The sequence below is a fragment of the Ruditapes philippinarum genome, unplaced genomic scaffold, assembly GCF_026571515.1.
Source record: "Ruditapes philippinarum isolate M1 unplaced genomic scaffold, ASM2657151v2 ctg2712_1_1_1_1, whole genome shotgun sequence".
In the NCBI taxonomy this organism is placed as follows: Eukaryota; Metazoa; Mollusca; class Bivalvia; order Venerida; family Veneridae; genus Ruditapes; species Ruditapes philippinarum.
Genome location: NW_026866271.1, coordinates 53,785 through 72,698, shown reverse-complemented (window position 1 = coordinate 72,698; position 18,914 = coordinate 53,785). Strand labels below are relative to the sequence as shown.

Below are 18,914 nucleotides of genomic sequence, written 5' to 3'. Positions count from 1 at the left end.
AGATGCTGCCAATTAAACATTTTATATCTGTTTTCTTTTCTAGCACAATGGCTCCACGTAAGGGTGGCAAGGACAACAAAGGCAAACAGAAGTCTACATTCAATGAAGTAATTACAAAAGAATGTACCATCAACCTTCACAAGAGGGTTTTTGGCATGTATGTATCACATGTACATCTATATAACAACTATAGGACTTATTTTTTGTCTGTTAAATAATTGTTATAAATATGGTCAGTCAGATGTGATTTTAAAATAAATTTATTAAATATGAACATTGAAAATGAATGCATTAGTTCAAAACATTTGTATTCTCTGCAGTTTAGGCTAAACACCAAAGTTGTACTAAACATTATTTAAATTTTTTTCAGAGGATTCAAAAAAAGGGCCCCAAGAGCTATCAAGGAGATCCGTAAATTTGCTGAAAAGATGATGGGCACCCCAGATGTCCGAGTAGAAACACGTCTGAATAAACACATCTGGTCCAGGGGTATCAGGTAAGATTGGTAATCAAGACACTTAATGTTGATTCAGCTTGTGTGAATATCATTGTATTTTGCTAATTATTGTTTGCTCAGAGATGGACGGAACAATTCACTGTAAAAATATTTTTGAAACTGTATCTTTCCTTATTGAAAGACACTTTAGCAAAGTAATATTTGAAAGTTTGTCCAATAAATAATTTATGACTGAAATGGCAATGATGTTAAACCCGACCATAAAGCTGAGACTCAAAATACTTCAGAAAGAATGATAATATATCTCTTGAGAAATTTGGATATGATTACAAATCTCAAAATTTCCTTACTGAACCTTCATTCATAAGCAAGGGGTTCCACAGCCACAGTTGAGTGGTAACTGTTAACTTTGCCCCTCACCACTGCGAGTTTATGTCATAAATAAGACAAAAGCATCAAAAGGCGACCAAGCAAGAAATGCAGCATGTGAAGATGAACTAGTAGGCATATGATGACCAGATATTCGTATAAACTTTTCAATGGTTAATTGGTTTTTACCAGAATTGTATAATATTTATGAATGGGCAGACGAAAGACATTGTTCATCATGAACTTTGGTAGGCATGCTAGAGATTAGAATAGTAAATGTTTTCCCACAGAAGCTTGAAATTCTATCAATATTAACGATAATGTCCAAAATATACAGGTCCATAATATCCAAACTATACCTCCCTATATGGTATAAGTTTATTGGCCGGGTTGCACTGGTGCAAACCCGGGTTATAGTATGGTGAATGTCGGGCGGCGGGCGGGCGGGGAAAAACTTTTCGTAACAGTTTTCTCAGCAACTACTTATCACAGCCTCTTGATATTTGGCATACAGCATTGATATGTGGTCCCATACTGTGGGATTCGATTTCAGGTCTGTTGCTTATCCACTTCCTGTTTACCGACTTAGTTAAATTTTCGACATTAATGGTCAATGGTAGGAAATTTTCGTAACAGTTTTCTCAGCAACTACTTATCACAGCCTCTTGATATTTGGCATACAGCATTGACACATGGTCCCATACCGTGGGATTCGATTTCAGGTCTGTTGCTCATCCACATCCTGTTTACCGACTTAGTTAAATTTTCGACATTGATGATCAGTGGCAAATTTTTTTCGTAACATCACAGCATCATGATATTTGGTATACAAATGCAACCCGGCCTTTTCTGTCTTTGACCCATTTTTACTTCTGGTGCAAACCTGGGTTATAGTATGGTGAATGTCGGGCGGTGGGCGGCGGGCAGGGAAAAACTTTCGTAACAGTTTTCTCAACAACTACTTATCACAGCCCCTTGATATTTGGCATACAACATTGACACAGCATTGACACATTCCCATACCGCTCATCCACTTCCTGTTTGCCAACTTAGTTAAATTTTCAACATAAATGGACAATGGTAGGAGGAAATTTTTGTAACAGTTTTCCCAGCAACTACTTATCACAGATTCTTGATATTTGGCATACAGCATTGACACAAGGTTTCATACGGTGGGATTCGATTTCAGGTCTGTCGCTCATCCACTTCCTGTTTACCGACTAAGTTAAATTTTTGACATTAATGGTCAATGGTAAACATTTTTTGTAACATCACAGGCTCATCATATTTGGTATACAAATGCAACCCGGCCTTTTCTGTCTTTGACCCATTTTTAGCTCACCTGTCACAAAGTGACGGGGTGAGCTTTAGTGATCACTTTTCGTCCGGCGTCTGTCCGTCCGAAAACTTTTACTTTAAATGACATCTCCTCATAAACCACTAAGCCAATTTCATCCAAACTTCACAGGAATGTTCCTTTGGTGGTCACCATTACAAATTGTTCAAAGAATTTAATTCCATGCAGAACTCTGGTTGCCATGGCAACCGAAAGAAGAAACTTTAAATATCTTCTTTTAAAAAACCCAAAGAGCTAGAGCTTAGATATTTGGCATGAAACATCTTCTAGTGAGTGTCTACCAAGTTTGTTCAAATAAAAGCCCTGGGGTCAAAATTGGCCCCGCCCCAGGGGGTTATTGATTTTCCCTATATGCATATAGTAAAAACTTAAAAAAATCTTCTTTTAAAAAACCAAAGGAGCTAAAATAACATAATAAAGAACAAACAAAATAATAGTCAAAATGAAAAATAAAGTCTATTGATTTATTGGGAGGTCAATTTATTATTTTAATGAATTACTTCAAAAAACCTCGTCTGACCAACCAGTGTGTTAACATTCTATCAATAAACCCATAACAACTGTTAAAATTGCAAACGAAAGTTTCTGTTGTTAAAATGTCAAAATATTCAGCAAATCAACATTCCACTCCATTGTATACACATCAGGCTCTCAAAGTAAGACTGGTGTACACAATGTGCATTTTATTTATTGCAAAATTCTCCAGTTCATTATTTATTTCTATAGCTCGACAGGAATGACCGTTTCTTTAAACTAAACCTACTTCTATAAATAGATTTTCAGACTTTCACAATGTTAAGGTCATCAGTCTATTTATAAGTACAGCAATACATGATAAACAGCTGTGAACTTCAAAATGATTAATAAGGAAAACCCCGAAGAGCGCGATTAACTGATGGATAAGATAATTCCATTTGAATATGTTTGCATTGCGAAATTCTCCAGTTCGCTATTCATTTTACATATCGCGACATTTCATTTTTGATAAACACCCTCATACCAGTCGGAATAATCGGCTATTATGCCCGACATAAAGGCCCGAGAAGTTGCAATTGCCCTTTTACAAAATCTGATTACATTCCATATAGGGTGTCACGCTTTGGTGCGGACGCCAATCAACAACAGTCAATTGAGGTTTCTATGAGAGAGAAAGCAATCTTATTTTTTGTATATTTACTTTTTTATGCGTTATGTGTCCTGATTTTACACCAACTTTTAAGAAACATATAGAAATAACTTGCCAATACACTTTAGTCACTTTCAAATATTAAGTTGAAAATTTTAAGTAACATTCTATTACCTCTGTAAAATGGTTTTTGTGTAATGACACTGGTTTATAAAGTTAGGTGTAAAGGAAAAATTGACTATAAAATATAAAACTTGTTTCCAAGTTAAAAGTTGACTGGATTGAATAATGCTAGCAAAGTGATAAAAGTACTAGAATAGAAGATGTTGTCATATATGAATATTGTTACAGGAGTGTACCATACAGAGTACGTGTACGTTTAGCTCGTAAGAGGAACGAAGATGAAGACTCTGTCCATAGACTGTACACACTTGTCACTTTTGTTCCATGTACATCATTTAAAGGTAGGTGTTTCCAAAATTATTAATGTTATGTAAAATGATGCCAAGGTCAAGGTCACACTTGACTTGGGGGTCAAAGTTCAGATAAAAATGAAAATGTGTTTTTGGACCATTTAGTAATCATTTATTGAGGGATTGAAACACAAATGGTCATTATCAAAACTACTGGTGTGAAACATGTAATTTAGGTGAAAGATATACTATGCTCATCCCAGAGTAAAATATTTTTGTCACATAAATCTATTGAAATCTTATTGAATATGTCTAATTTGAATAAAATAATGAATAAACTTTGTATGGAACCTGCCTTCCCTATTAAAGATGAAGTAAAAATGGCCATTTCTAAAAAAACTGCCAGTTTTTTTTTAATGAAACTATATATTCATATTGTGACCACCTACAGTGTGTAGAATTTTAAACATAACACATCTACTTTTTGTGAAGTCAAAACATGTTCATTTTATATTTACAAAGAGACTGTGAAACAATCAGCAATGTTCTTTAACATCAAATTTGAGCATATATCATTTATATATACAAGGTCAAGGTCACTAAAGATGATGAAATTTTGTCCAGAGCATGTCTCCTTCATGCATGATGGTCTTCTAATGAAGCTTCGTAGGAATGTCCACCACTATGAGAAGCAGTGTCAAATGCATGAACCAGGTCTCTAGGTCAAAGGTTAAAGGGAGATACAGGCAAAATTTTCATTTCTTAGTTTTGAATTTTTCATTCATTATTCTGTAAATGCCCTCAAAATGAATATATTAGACAGTCAAAAGAACAAAACTTTTCTCCATATAAAAAATAAAATGGTGGTTTCCTATCTTGACCCGCGTGGGTCAGGTTAGAGCGCTAGGATTTCACAATAGTTGTCAAAGTGAACTCTGGAAACGTTAAAAAGCATGTCAAATGGTTGACCTATCCTTGTTTCAATCATACAATATCCACAATACCTATTATTGTAAGTTCAAGGGTATGTTCAAGTCACCTGACTTGTTTTAAAACTATTCGGTTATTCTATTGGCGTCTAAAGTTTGTTCAACATATATAGATAGATTTACGCTTCAAACCCAAAATATATAGAATTTAAACAGTAATTCATGCTGAAACTTCAAGAAAAGTCATTTTAGCGTGATTTAAGTACATAAGATTATTTTAATATTTTTGTCATTATTTTGCCTGAATATCCCTTTAAGGTCACACTTAGAGGTCATTGAAAAATGCTTGTTCTGAGCCGAACTCGTACATTCATCAGGGGATTTTAATCTAACTTGGCACAAATGTTCACCATTGTGAGGCTTATTGCGTATATAATCCAGGTCCCTACTACCGAAGTCAAGGTCACATAGAGAGGTCAAAGTTTGTAACACAAATGATAACTAGCATGACTACAAGTGTGACACATGTAATTAAGATTAATATTGCAAGGTAAAAATCACTAGACCAGATATTTTCCGGATTTTGCCCAGAGCATATCTACTATATTCATATCTATAATGCCCACATCTCTGTCAAAAGCTTCTGTGACGGGCGTATATTGCAACAATGTAGCCCTTTGTTAGTATTTCATTTTCAGCATAGAAATCTTTAAAAAAGCAGAATGATTCACATTGCTTGCAGGACTGTGTTTATTAACCTGACATAAAATCCTCAATTTGCCAAAAAAAATTTGTGTAACTTTGAAGGGTATTGGACAGTTCCCACTGAAGTGAAAAAATATTTTCTTAGACTATTATCACAATGGAAAAAAACAATGTCAGAAAAGATTTATATTTAAATATTATTTTTTTCCTTGCAGGAACACAGACCTTGAATGTTGACAACGAGTGATATTTTATGTACAGAAACAAATAAAAAGAAAAAAACAATTATCATATTTAGTTGATATTTTATTGCTTATCCCATGGCATAATATAGGTCAGTCTTAGGTACTAAAAGTACAATCTGATACCTCCTGAACATAAATTTTTATAGTTGGAGAAGTTTTTCGGTGTATATTCTGCACCTGGTCATCTGTCTGTCGGCCTTTTAGCAGTTTTCTTGTCCTGTTTGTATCTTGGAACGGTGAAAGAAAATTGAAACTTCTTTGCAGTAATGTAAACTTTAATGATCACAAGTTTAATATTTCTCCGGGCAAGGTCATACTTGGTCATTTTGAATCATTTTCAAAATTTGTGTCCACTCTGTATCTTTTGAGCTGATAAAAAGAAATACAAACTTTTTGGTAGAAATATTTATTATGATGAGACATTGTGCAGAACATAGGTTTGGGCTTCCAGAGATCAAAATTAGCCCTGCCATAGGGCCACTTGATCTATATAGACTTGAAATGGAAAAAGAAACGTACGGGACTTGTGTGAATCTACGTTGCCTTGAGCATATAACATCAATTTGTGGACCACAAAATAACTGGTATTGATCGTTCCTCTTGGGTTAAAACTGGCCTCGACCCATGGGTGCAATTCAGGCATATGCCCGAAGCTCCGATTTTTGTGACGAATTTCATCATGTTTTACTATTAGATTTTATAGGAAACTGATAATGAATTACAGTTTTCAGGTTTTTCCAAATTTCCAACTTGCACCCATGGGTCACTTAGCTAATATAGTTTTGTAAAGAAAAATATAAGTTCTATTTTGTGAAACTACAAAGCTCGGATCCAAGATATTTAGCATTACCTTGTGAACCTCTGATAAAAATCATTATTGACCCACCCCGGGTGACTTGATTTATATAAACTTATGTCATATTATGTAGAACTACAAAGCCTTTCGCATGTAGCACCAACTTGTAGACTTCCTACAAAAGTTGTACTAATCATGACCCTCGGGTTAAAATGGCCCTGCTCCGGGAGTAACTTGCCATATGTAGACTAAGGTATAAGAAAACACATCTTGAATAATATGCCTAGCATTATCTAATAGACCTCCATGAAAGCTTTATGATGCTTCCACCTTGGACTTATGCACCTGATTGCAAATTTGACTTTCGATTAGGGTAGAGATCCAATCAAGAAACTAACTGGTCTGAAAAATGTTTTCACTTTGTTATCCTTCCGATACTATACACCTGCAAATAAGTGAAGCACACCCCGTAAATTTAAAATTGAGTGTAATTGAAAGCACTGTCATGAGATGACGACTTAATTGAGCTTAGAAATTTTAGTAAATTTATGAGTAGTTTGTTCTTAACCAAATTATTGAAGCAAATGTTTGTTTTTTACCAAAAATGTAAGTGTTCATAAGTTATATATAAAGTATGGTGTTGGAGCGTTTACAAAACATTTACTGGAAATGATGACGATTACGTAACCTAAAATTAAAAATGTAGCCAAATTTTTAATATCTTGTGTTACCGTCAGGTGCCCGGATGATAGCACCAACCCTTCTCGTACTACTAGTGAGGCGTCTAGTAAATTTTGCCATTCTTTGTGCAGATCTTGTTTCTTGTAGCAGGTTGACTACATGTAGTTCGTACCATTGCTCAAATAAAATTAAAAATTCAATTGTGGCCATGTCAAAATTTAGGCAAAATGCCTGGTGTGCTTAACTTATTTCCAAGTGTATATATCGTACTCCCTGCCTTTGCGGCGCTCTTGTGTTATTATACCCCCGCACAACGAAGTTGTAAAGGGGGTATACTGGAATCAGCTTGTCTGTCCGGACTTCTCCCCGTCCGTCGGATCTTCCTTGTCCGCCTAATAACTTTTGATTCCTTTGACCCACAGTCTTCATATTTGGTATTTAGATTGGTCATGATTAGTAGATAATCCCTATTGATTTTGAGGTCACAGGGGCCTTGACTAAAAAAAGCTTGTCCGCCCAATAACTTAATCTTCATATTTGGCATGGAGGTTGGCCATGACCATTAGATGACCACTATTGATTTTGAGGTCACTGGGTCAAGGTCACAGGGGCCTTGACTAAAAAAAGCTTGTCTGCCCAATAACTTAAGATTCCTTTGACCCACAGTCTTCATATTTGTTATTTAAATTTGTCATGATTAGTAGATGATTCTTATTGATTTTGAGGTCAAAGGGGCCTTGGCTAAAAAAAGCTTGTCCGCCTAATAACTAAAGATTCCTTTGGCCCACAGTCTTCATATTTGGCATAGAGGTTGGCCATGACCATTAGATGATCCCTATTGATTTTGAGGTCAAAGGTCACAGGGACCTTGACTTAAAAAAACAAACTTGTCTGCCCAATTATTTAAGATTCCTTTGACCCACAGTCTTCATATTTGGCATGGAGGTTAGCCATGACCATTAGATGACCCCTATTGATTTTGAGGTCAAAGGCCAAGGTCACATGGGCATTGACTAAAAGAAAGCTTGTCTCCCCAATAGCTTAAGATTCCTTTGACCCACAGTTTTCATATTTGGCATGGAGGTTGGTCATAATACGTAGATGACCCCTATTGATTTTTGAGGTCAAAGGTCAAGGTTACAGGGGCCTTGACTAAAAACGCTTGTCCGCCCAATAACTTAAAATTCCTTTGACCCACGAGTAGTTGATGACCCCTGTTGATTTCGAGGTCACTGGGTCAAAGGTAACAGGGACTTTGACTTCAAAAAGTTTGCTCGCCCAATAACTTAAAAACCCTTTGACCCAGTCTTCATATTTGGCATGGAGGTTGATCATGACCATTAGGTGACCCCTATTGATTTTGAGGTCAAAGGTCAAGGTCACAGGGGCCTTTAATAAAAAGCTTTTCCGCTCAATTGCTTAAGAATGCTTTGGTCAACAGTCTACACATTTGGTATTGTGGTTGTTAATGACAAGTAGATGAACCCTATTGATTTTAGGTTACTGTGCCAAAGATCAAGGTCACAGGGATTTTTACTATAATAAGGTTTTCTGCTCAAATGCTTAAGAATGCCTATCCGCAGTGTTTTGATTTTGACTTTTTCACATTTGAGGCCCGTAGAATACATAACTTAGCAATGCACTAGCTTAGTTACCTCAGATTTGGCAAGGAGGTTGTCCTTGAGCTCTAAATGGCCGCAGGTGATTCTGACAAAGTGGTATGCGGGGGTTTTCACGCCATGCCAGTGGCAGTTCTAGTTTATTTATAATTTACGTAAAAACCATGACAACAATTCTCTTCAAATTTGAAATTCTAGTTGAATATTGAGGGCAAACATTTTGCCAAACAACAAAAAATTATGTCCCATTTTCTGATACATGTACTATCAAGTACTAAGAAAGGAGGAACGCGCTGCCCCTGTGTTGTCCGTTAGCAATGACGCATCTGCTCTGATGGAAATAATTTGAAATGTTATCCAGAATGAGGTACACAAAGGTTTGTGCTTTCTCGGATCAAGATCACAGTCATTGCATATGAATGTGTGAGCTCTTTTATCTTGAAACGACGAAATAAAAAGCTTACTGGTTTATGTTGAAAATTGCCACATTAATCTAAGGACATACCTTTATACACATATGTTGGCATGCCCATCTGTCCGCCAAGGGCCAAATCATGGACACGGTTTGTTCAGTTTTCTTAATACCATGCAGAAATTAATAATCAAATTATTCACTTAGGGCGTTTTGAGCTCAGGTCTTTTGTATTTTAAAAAATATTGGACCATATTTTATAAGTGGCAGTTAAAGAAATTATTTATTTTTTCAAATATCAACTGTTCATCAAATATTCACAAATTCTGAACATGCAATTTTGAGTTGTGGCCCTTGCCCGAGTCGAGTGGTTCAATACAGAACACATAGATACACCAATTTTGAAGGAGTAAAACATGTACCGTGGTGAGAAAATCGTGTTGCATAAAAAAGTTTCGTTGACTGCTTAGAATATTCTTCCAACTAAAGAAACAACTGGCGAGAATGCGTGTTTTGAGAAGTAAGCAAAACTAAGTATTGTTCCGTTTGAAACATGCTCTCGTATGTCAAAAGCCTTTGCTATTTTTGGAAAGTAAATTGGGGAGCTGAACACTATTTTTGTAAATTTTCAGTATGAACGCATGGGTCGAACTTTTCATGAATTTTCATGTGTGTATAATAAAAACACATCGGGATGATTCCTTTTTGAGAAATCTGTCTTCCATGGATATCTGATATAAAATTGATCATTTGAGTGTTCCACAATGTCTTATAACATTACTTAAGGTCAGTCCTCAGTCCCCCCCCCCCCCCCCTTCAACTTGTTGCCGATTATCAATACTCTGAAGTCTGGAAAATCCATAGTTAAACGCGTGCTTAACCATTAGATTATTGGAAATATTCCTTTGAATCTTGAATCACAAATGCCTTAAGGATTATGATTATAGGTCTTACGACTTAAATGACGTAATGGATTAGACTATTTTGTAAATGAAGAAGAAACCTCATTCTAAGCTCTAGTTTTTGAAAAAAGTAGAGGTATTGCCATGCCACATTCATTAGCGTTGGTTAAACGTTTGGATTGTTTTTTTATGGTCATACTTCAATACTAATAAGCTGTAACATGTGGATACATCTTGAGTTCTACTTTAAACTCTTCATGCTAGCTTGCGGGACGTTGGTGGTGCTACTCGGTTCCTGCTCGTTCCTGAAAGAATGCATGGAATGGCACCTGAGGCCTTCCTCCTTCGGCGCCATATGACCTCTCTACTGTGTTGGTGCGACGTACCCCTCCCACTGCGCCCCAAAAAAGATTTTAAAAAATCTTCCCTGAGATTCGGTAGTCCATATGAGTATATGCGCTCCATATCAATCATTTTAGTATAGTATACATTGAATTTCTATTTCGCAATGCATATGTACTTGAAAAGAAAAGTCTTTGGTGTCCGACCGTGCATTATTTTAGGGATGTCTGTGCACCTGAATAGAACCACCGGTCGACGTTCCGTCAGCTCGCTGGATAGCTTCCTCACATGGATCCAAAGTCCCTGATGAAAACAAAATAAAAATTTAAAAGTTAATGCCCTTTTTAAGTACTACTTCTTACTGCAATATAGGGACTTTCCCCCCATTCCTAGAAAAAAGTAATTTAAAGGGATGATTCAGGGTTTCGAAACGAATGTGAGTCATTTTTAATTCTGTTTTTCCCCGTTCTAAGCCAAAGTTGTTAGGAAAGTTTATATACATTGTTACCTGTAATGTAAGTAAACTATTGATCACTTTGATTAAATGAATAAGAATGTCTTCTTTGTAAACCTACATCAGTTTAACTCGGATTGTTAAATATCGGATTACACTATTTAAATATTTTCAGGGCAATTACATAAAATTGAAAATATTTTATGAAGTATGACATTGAAAGCATGTAAATTGATATGTTAATTTAAACGCTTGGATATTAGTTTAATTAAACAAAACAGGGAAATAAAGTAAAATTGGTAAGTATATTTAAGTATATGTTATATCACAAAGAACTTTCGTTATTTCATTATGTATCGATTATAATGTAATTACTTATTTTACAAATTAAGAAATAAGGACAAACTGATATAGTTCAAAATTATTTCCGTATCTTTAAAAAAAAACATTCTAATATTAATGGTTTGAATTGTGTTTATATTGTGTAATATTGAGATTTAGTTTGTTGTAACCAACATTTGTATGTCCAGTATGAAAATGAAAGATGGAACGATGATTTTCATTGACAATTAACAACTTTTCCGTAGAAGCTGCATTTTTTAATTACTTGAATTAGATATGTAAGCATATAGATGGACAGATGAACAGGTCTACGCGTTTTTAAGTTTTTAATCTTGTTGCATATACATGGATTCGTTTGAAGTCGTTACTCTTTTTAAAATGAATTTCAAGATTAAAGAAATAACACACTTATAAACACGTTTAATCACTAGTTACATGTCATTGTATATAGCTTACTAAATTAGGAATTTTAAAAAGTACTTGACCCAGTATCCTAACTGTTGATATAATCCGCTGTAGTGTTAGAAAAAGACATTATTAATTTACTATAAGCGGATTAATCTTCACCCAATTAAGCACTAGGCTACATTTTCTAATCTGTCTCTTGTTAATTGCAATTCATGTTTGTGTATTTTTATTGTGAATGTTTCCACGGAATTTTATCTCAGAGTAAGTACTTTTTATCGCATTTCATGTACTTTTATGTACATCTCGTTTCATGTACTTTTATGTATATCTCATATTATGTACTTCTATATACAGACGCTAGATGTACATGTTAAAACTAATACAACATTTTTCTGTTAATCTTGTGTAAATTTGATAATGACATGAACATTGTTTGATTAGTTCACATAAGGTACCTGTGTCCCTCTGTACAATGGGATATAAGTGGTTATATTGAAATTAAACACGAAATAAGCTAGATTTGAAGGCATTGAAACAACGTTTAATATTTATATTAGATTTAGTATCTAACACGTATTTGCAAAATTGCTAATCGATCCCATAAGAAAGGTATTTCTTTCATAATATAAAAATCTGTCAAAGCTAACCCTGTCAACATTCAAGGCAACAGATAAACAGATATATAAAGTTAAATAAATCAACCAATAGATTATAGAGGAAAAGTTCGCACCTATTTAACGACTCTCTCAAATATTATCATTTATCAAATAGTGTTCAATATCTATTTAATTGTTGAAATTTAACCTTTATTATTACTGTCATAAATTTTAATAAATATAATACTTGAATTTAAAAATGACTTTTAAATGATCATATTTGAAGAAAGTTATATCTTTTATTTTCAATTTCCCCACAAAATATCGGTATTTTCATTTTAAAATGAATGTTCAGTTTTCAGTCAATCTTCGTATGCAATTTATACGATTTGCAATTTTATTATTATGAAAATTTGTAAACTGTACAATTAATAAAATTTGAATTATTTTAGATAAAGCTTCGAAGCATTGGAATAAGGAAATCATCCCTGGTCTCTCCGTTTTTTCAGGCCTTTTCCGTCATATTTTTTTTTACTTTAAACTCTAAATGCCATCAATTCTGTCGGAATAATGTGTAGAAAATTTCTTTATGGTATGGATTTCAAAACAGACCCCAATGTCGGATCATTCTATTGTAACGCAGTTTCGCCATAGGAGATACATGTACATCATGCAAGATCTTCCCCCGTAGCTAGGTATATTTACATGTAGCCTACTGAACAAATGTTTGGTATCTTCAAGTATAAGTAAAGATATTAATATCGGCTACTAAGAAAGGAACGGAGATGTTTATTATCGGAAAACACGGTGCACACGAATTGTTTAAACTTGATGGCTGATTGACACCATGTCGTTTTTTTTTCTCGCTTTTTCGCATTGTTACTTTTTTGCTTTTTTGCATTTTTGCATTGTTACATATTTTACAAATTTAAACCATTGTACATGTAATTTTATTTATGCTGTGACACGCAGAGACTGAATGACCAGATGCTAAAACAACATTTTATTCCCCCAGTCAGGAACGTCGGGGATTACCCTTTCCGCTTTCCTGTTTTGTTTTCTCCTATTTTTATCTTTTATTTTAAAACATTGAAAACATTTGGATATAACAAGTGTACAATGTGTACCTATTAACAAGTCAAATCTGGTGTAATATAAGTTTTACATTTTATAAAACGTTATGCAAAGCTATTATACAAACTATTATAACTAAAATGTCTAATAAAGCGTTTAATTCATATATATACATACAATATAAAAAAATAAGCTGGTATAGTATAATGTGCTACATTTTTAGAGCTATTACGCGCTTCAATCATGAACACTTACTTTAATACAATTAGAATTAATTTTTTTATAAACAAAGTGCATGTATAGTACCATGCAGTTAAGTTTGCGTAGAAAGATTCCATGAGCGTTTACAGCATCGGCACGTTGGTTGCTCACCATATAATCTTTGTTAATACTGAAACCAATAATTGTAAAAATCAAATTTATTTGCCATTGAGCTGATTGGGGTATATTTTCAAAGCTATAACCTAGTACAATATTTTTTAGATTAAAGACATTTTAACAGATTCTAACCGACTATAAAAGTTCCAGACATCATCAGTTGGAGTGATTGACACTGAATAAAGAAATGTTCTGTGTTACGAGGGTGTTCAAATATGAATGTAACTAGGCCAATATCTCGCTTTTAACCACATTTTGCACGAACTATGTACATGTATCGCATATATGTCGATTGATACAATACATGTGTAAATCAGTTCAGTCTAGCTTTGACAATAGCTGATTAACGCTCTTTGCTCGTGTATACTAAAGCTAAAATGGTTAGGAAAATGTCTCTTTTCACTGACCAATTACGGTCCTATATCAATGTTTTCTTGGTATTGATGCGAAATACATAATGAAATATATCGTGTTTAAGGGGACAATGACATTTCTTTTTCATCTGTCTCACGGTGGAAAAGTGGTGTGGATTCAGTAAATATGCATCTCAATTCACGCCGTCCGAAAACTGCAACTCCGCCAAAATTGGTGTTGAAAAAATAAAGGATTTATTTAGCATCTTGCTACTGATGCAAGATTTACAACTAGGTATAACTAAATGCGTTGGTATCTCTGTAGCAGCCGCTCATACAATTCGTAATTTAAAAATGAGAAGGATAAGTGCCAGATAGATACCCCATCTCCTTACAAAAGAGCGAAAACTTGCTCGGGTAATAATGTCCAAACAATTATTGAAACAGTTCCCTAAATACAACAATCGATCTTTCCCAAATATCATCACTGGCGATGAGACGTGGGCTCAGTTTTATGAGTCAAAGCGAAAGATACATCACAAAATATGGGCAACCAAAGGAAGTCAAAGACCTTGCATAGCAAAACGCAATTATGAGCGTCAAGAAGGTCATGTATGTAATTTTCTTTACCAATCAAAGTCCTGCTATTCAAATTGCCGTACCAAAGAAATACCAACGCAAGGTCCTTGATGAATTTAAGAAATATTTCAAAAACTATCGAACAGCAACTTGTATCTGTGGTGTCAGGTTGTTGCATGACAAAGCTTCGTCACACAAAGCGGCCATTGCACGAGAATAAATGAAACAGGAAAAGGTTGTCGAGCTTCCTCACCATCTTTATTCGCCAGATCTTGCCCCTTGTGACTGTGTCCTTTTAACCAGGGCCCCAAAACACACTGGAAAAAATATCAAATGCAAAAAAATCTCGATTCGACTATTTCCCAGTGTTTTAACAGTATACCTGGAGCAGATTATGAAAACGCATTTAAAAATTGTAATAAAAGTCTAAAGCTTTGTATATCACATGGTGGTGAGTATTTTGAAGGATTGAGATAATTATTTTGGCACTGTTTGTTAAGCACTTCTGAAAATTGACCCCGTTGCATTCATATTTAAACACCCCTCGTACCAGCACAATTTCATATAAGACGCAGTCCAGATTATTTTTAATTTCCTTTTGTATAAGTTACCCCCTGTCGGTAATAGTTTTTTGAATGAGTTTATAACGGAATTGTTTATATCTATTGTCAATGCTTGGTTTTATATTCAGGTATACTTTATTCTACGAAACGTCATATTCAAATACCCCAGTGGTTCTTCTGCTTTTTTGTTTCTGAGTATGTTATAATTCATTTTGTTTGATTCTTTTATAACTTGATAAGGTAAAATAAGTCAGTTTTTATCCTCATTTTGATTTATTCTTTGGATTTTAAGATGAATATCCAGAGTTGCTGTGTACATTTTCGTATAAATTTTGGATAGCCAATTGATTTATTTTGGATTTTTAGAGAATAAGATTTTCACTGAGCTGCATCGATAATATCATTTATAAAAATAATGTCGGAATTTATCCAGTTATGAAAATATAAAGATTTTTTGTTACATAAAATCTGTTCATTTCCCCCAAATTATTTCTTTACGTATATCAGAGAAGCGTTTTGACTTGTTTTTATTAATATTTCAAAGTAAATCAATTTTTTATTGATAAGTTCTTTATAGAAATCACGTAAAGTATAACAGTCGTTTGAACTTGAGACAGATTTCAGGTTCATGTAAGAAAACAAGTAAATCCTTGCTGAATTTGTTTAAGAATTAACGTGGAATGACTTTTCCAGTTTGGAAATTTATTTTACCCCATTTCGTGTGTTCGTGTTTGTTGTTATTTTATTTATTTATTTTTTTTTGAATGAGCATACCTGTCTTACATCCGCTTTTATGTTAGGGAATTTTGTACTGACAAATTTCCTGTCCAGGAAAGGAAACGACCATTTTACATAAACCTCTTGGGTTAACATCTTTATTTCAAATAATAATCGAGCGCAAAATCTTCAAACATATTTGTAAGATATTGAAGGTGAAAATTGAGGGATATCGTGTCTTTCCAAATTAGGTAATTTCCCGAACAAGAAAGTAGTGATAATGGTATTTATTATATACTTATAAGTTATAAATGAAATATTGATGAAATAAAATGCATATTTTCATTTTCAACATTTTCACTGTAAAAAATAATTTTCACTGCAGGGGAACATATTTGCCGTATTTTCACTGGGGTCTTGTTGGTCTTCTTTCTTCTAAATCCAGCCATTACACAAAATTAAAGTAGAAGTCTTAAAAATTGTAATGTCAAAAAGAAAAAAAAGTATATAATAAACAGAAAATTCAAGTTTTTTTCTTTAGATATAGGAATGATTGTTATCTTGTGATATGAAAATTATCATATCTCACTCGTAGCTCTCGCTACTCATGAAATATTAATTTTCATACTACTCAGTGAAAATAAATTCTGTATTTATAGAAAAAAACTTGAATATTCTCTAATATAACTTTCCGAATTTGGAAATATTATTTCCAGAACCTTGCATAACTTTAACAATTGCCATCGATCGTGTTGAAATTTTAGTAAACAAGACGTGCAGATTCACACAATAATTAGACATGAAGATTGGAAAATACGAAACAATGAAGTTGTCTCTGATTAACGCCACATTGAAATTTACCTTGAGTTTTGACAATCAAAACATGTTACACACGTAAAAACTGCTGCAATAAATAATTTGACTGATCAATACTTCAAATAACGGCAAAAACCCGGTTTGCGACTAACCCCAATTTCGAAACCAATCCGCTAATAAGAAACTTTTTTTTTTCAGACCCGATTTTTTTCTTCTTTATTTAAATGGTCGCCAACCCCGATATCGAGATTTCCCAGTAACTTTGTAAATCGACCAGTTAATTCAGGCCCGTTTTGTAAAACGAAAAAGTATTTTTTAAAAGCAATAAAATCCTGTAAACGTTCCTCTTGGGTTTTCGGGCCAGACCAAAAACTTTTAATGGAGCCCAAAACCCGCTTTTAAGACCAAAAAGTTTATGCAAAGGCCCCTTCAGTTTTTTAACCCCATTTTTGCTGTACCTCTGTTCAATATCAATTACCATTACTTACTTGTTCGGAAATATATATTTCCAAATCGGGGATGTGCGGAATATATTTCTCAATATCTTTCATTTTCGACTTTCGGTCTGTTAAACCCGTAGCCCATACCAAATAGGTATATATGTCAAAAAAATGGACGGTTCCTTTCCCAGAACAGTAATTTATTTTCCCGGCCAGGAAATTTAAAGAGGGAGTCCCCGATTTTACCGTTAGGGAAAGATTCCCAACAGTTACAAGTACACTGATTAATGTATATTGACGTATATGATAAATTTGAAATAACGTAATCATTTTAGAAGGAATTTAAAATGAATAGTTAGCTATTAGACATACAGTTTAAGTATTTTGAAGCGTTTCGCATGAATGTCGCCGGAATAAGACGACGGGAACCCATTAGTGACAGGTCCTGTTTTGCAGGAATACTGTTGTATATTCAGCAGTTAGCACCACTTACCACAAACTAAGATTTTTTTTAAATTTTCATCAATGTCCGACTTTTATGGCTTAATTTGACGAGAATTTTTTTCAAATGTTTTATTTCTTGTGAGATATTCACTCGAAACAATCATACATCTTTTTGCTGATAACAGGAAATTGAATTTCAGCAAAATAAAATAATAATGCCCTTTCAATAAGGGTTCTTTTAGATTTTTGATGGTTTGTATCCTAAGTCATCTGCAGTACTTATTATAATAGAAATATAACGAAAATTCCATGCTACTGTTTAAAAGGCTTGCTAGGCACTGCCGAGCTCTTCATTTATTTCGTGCTGAACCAAATACATTTTATTATCACTAATCTGGTATTTTTTCATAGTATTTGCATGTCTGTTGTTACAAATGTAACCTTGACGAAATAAATGAGTATTGTATTGTATTTTCCTTTTTGTTTCTTTTTTTTTTTATTACTTTTTTTTCAGTAAAACCCTTTTTCGTAAAATTTCCCATTTCGTGTCGCAAAAATAATAAAGGAATAAAAAAAATTAAAAATTTTATTTTTGCTTTAGGGAATTCATTTTGTTTTCGTTTTGTTTTCAGGGCCTGTAAAAAATAGGTTGGGGGAGTTCGTTAAGGGAAAATTTGAAAAAAAATCGAATAGGGAAAAATTTTATACAGTAAAAGGTTTATGTCAGGTTATTTCTTACACTTATTTTTCACCAGAAAAGGCCCAAAAAAACCCATGACGCGGGATTTTCCCTTTTTAGGGGAGTTAACCCCTTTTTTGGGGAATTAAAATTTTGGGGTTAAAATTAAAAATCCCTTTTAAAAAGGCTTTACTAATACTAAAAAACCCTTTTTGTCCTTTTAAAAATGAAAAGTTTAAATCCCATTTTTTATTATTTTTTTTTTTTCATTTTTTTATTATTATTTTATTACATTCATTTTTTGTTTTTGTATGCAAAACATGCTAGTAGCTGTTACATATTTACAAAAAGGGAATTAACTTCTGTCTAAAATGTTGCTCAAGATGAGTGAAGACTTTTTTTTTTTTTTTTAATAATTTGCCATATACGAATGTTCAGTTTTGAGGAGTTTTCAAATTTAGCAAGTCTTTACTATGGATATAGAGGACGAAAGATGATATAGCGTTTTTCTTATTTTTTCTGCAAATCATCTTTAAACAATTTTGCTTCGTCAGTATATAAGTACAGTCCTACAACATTGCACTTGAGTACCTAGAACTTCAAGATAACTTGAAAAAATGTACGATTTTATTTTTCGAAAAAATATGACATTTAAATTAATAAACATTTGGGGTAGGAACAAAAATTTAAAATTTCTTTTGCTTCCACGGGTGAATTT

General features: G+C 33.7%; 1 protein-coding gene across 1 annotated transcript; it reads left to right on the top strand.

Moving 5' to 3' along the window:
- On the top strand, positions 1–5,718 carry LOC132731969 (large ribosomal subunit protein eL31-like). The gene is made up of 4 exons (XM_060718270.1): positions 1–157; positions 371–496; positions 3,661–3,773; positions 5,572–5,718. The coding sequence occupies exons 1-4, from the start codon at positions 3–5 to the stop codon at positions 5,601–5,603; spliced, it is 426 nt and encodes a 141-aa protein (XP_060574253.1). The 5' UTR covers positions 1–2; the 3' UTR covers positions 5,604–5,718.
- The last annotated feature ends 13,196 nt before the right edge of the window (positions 5,719–18,914 follow it).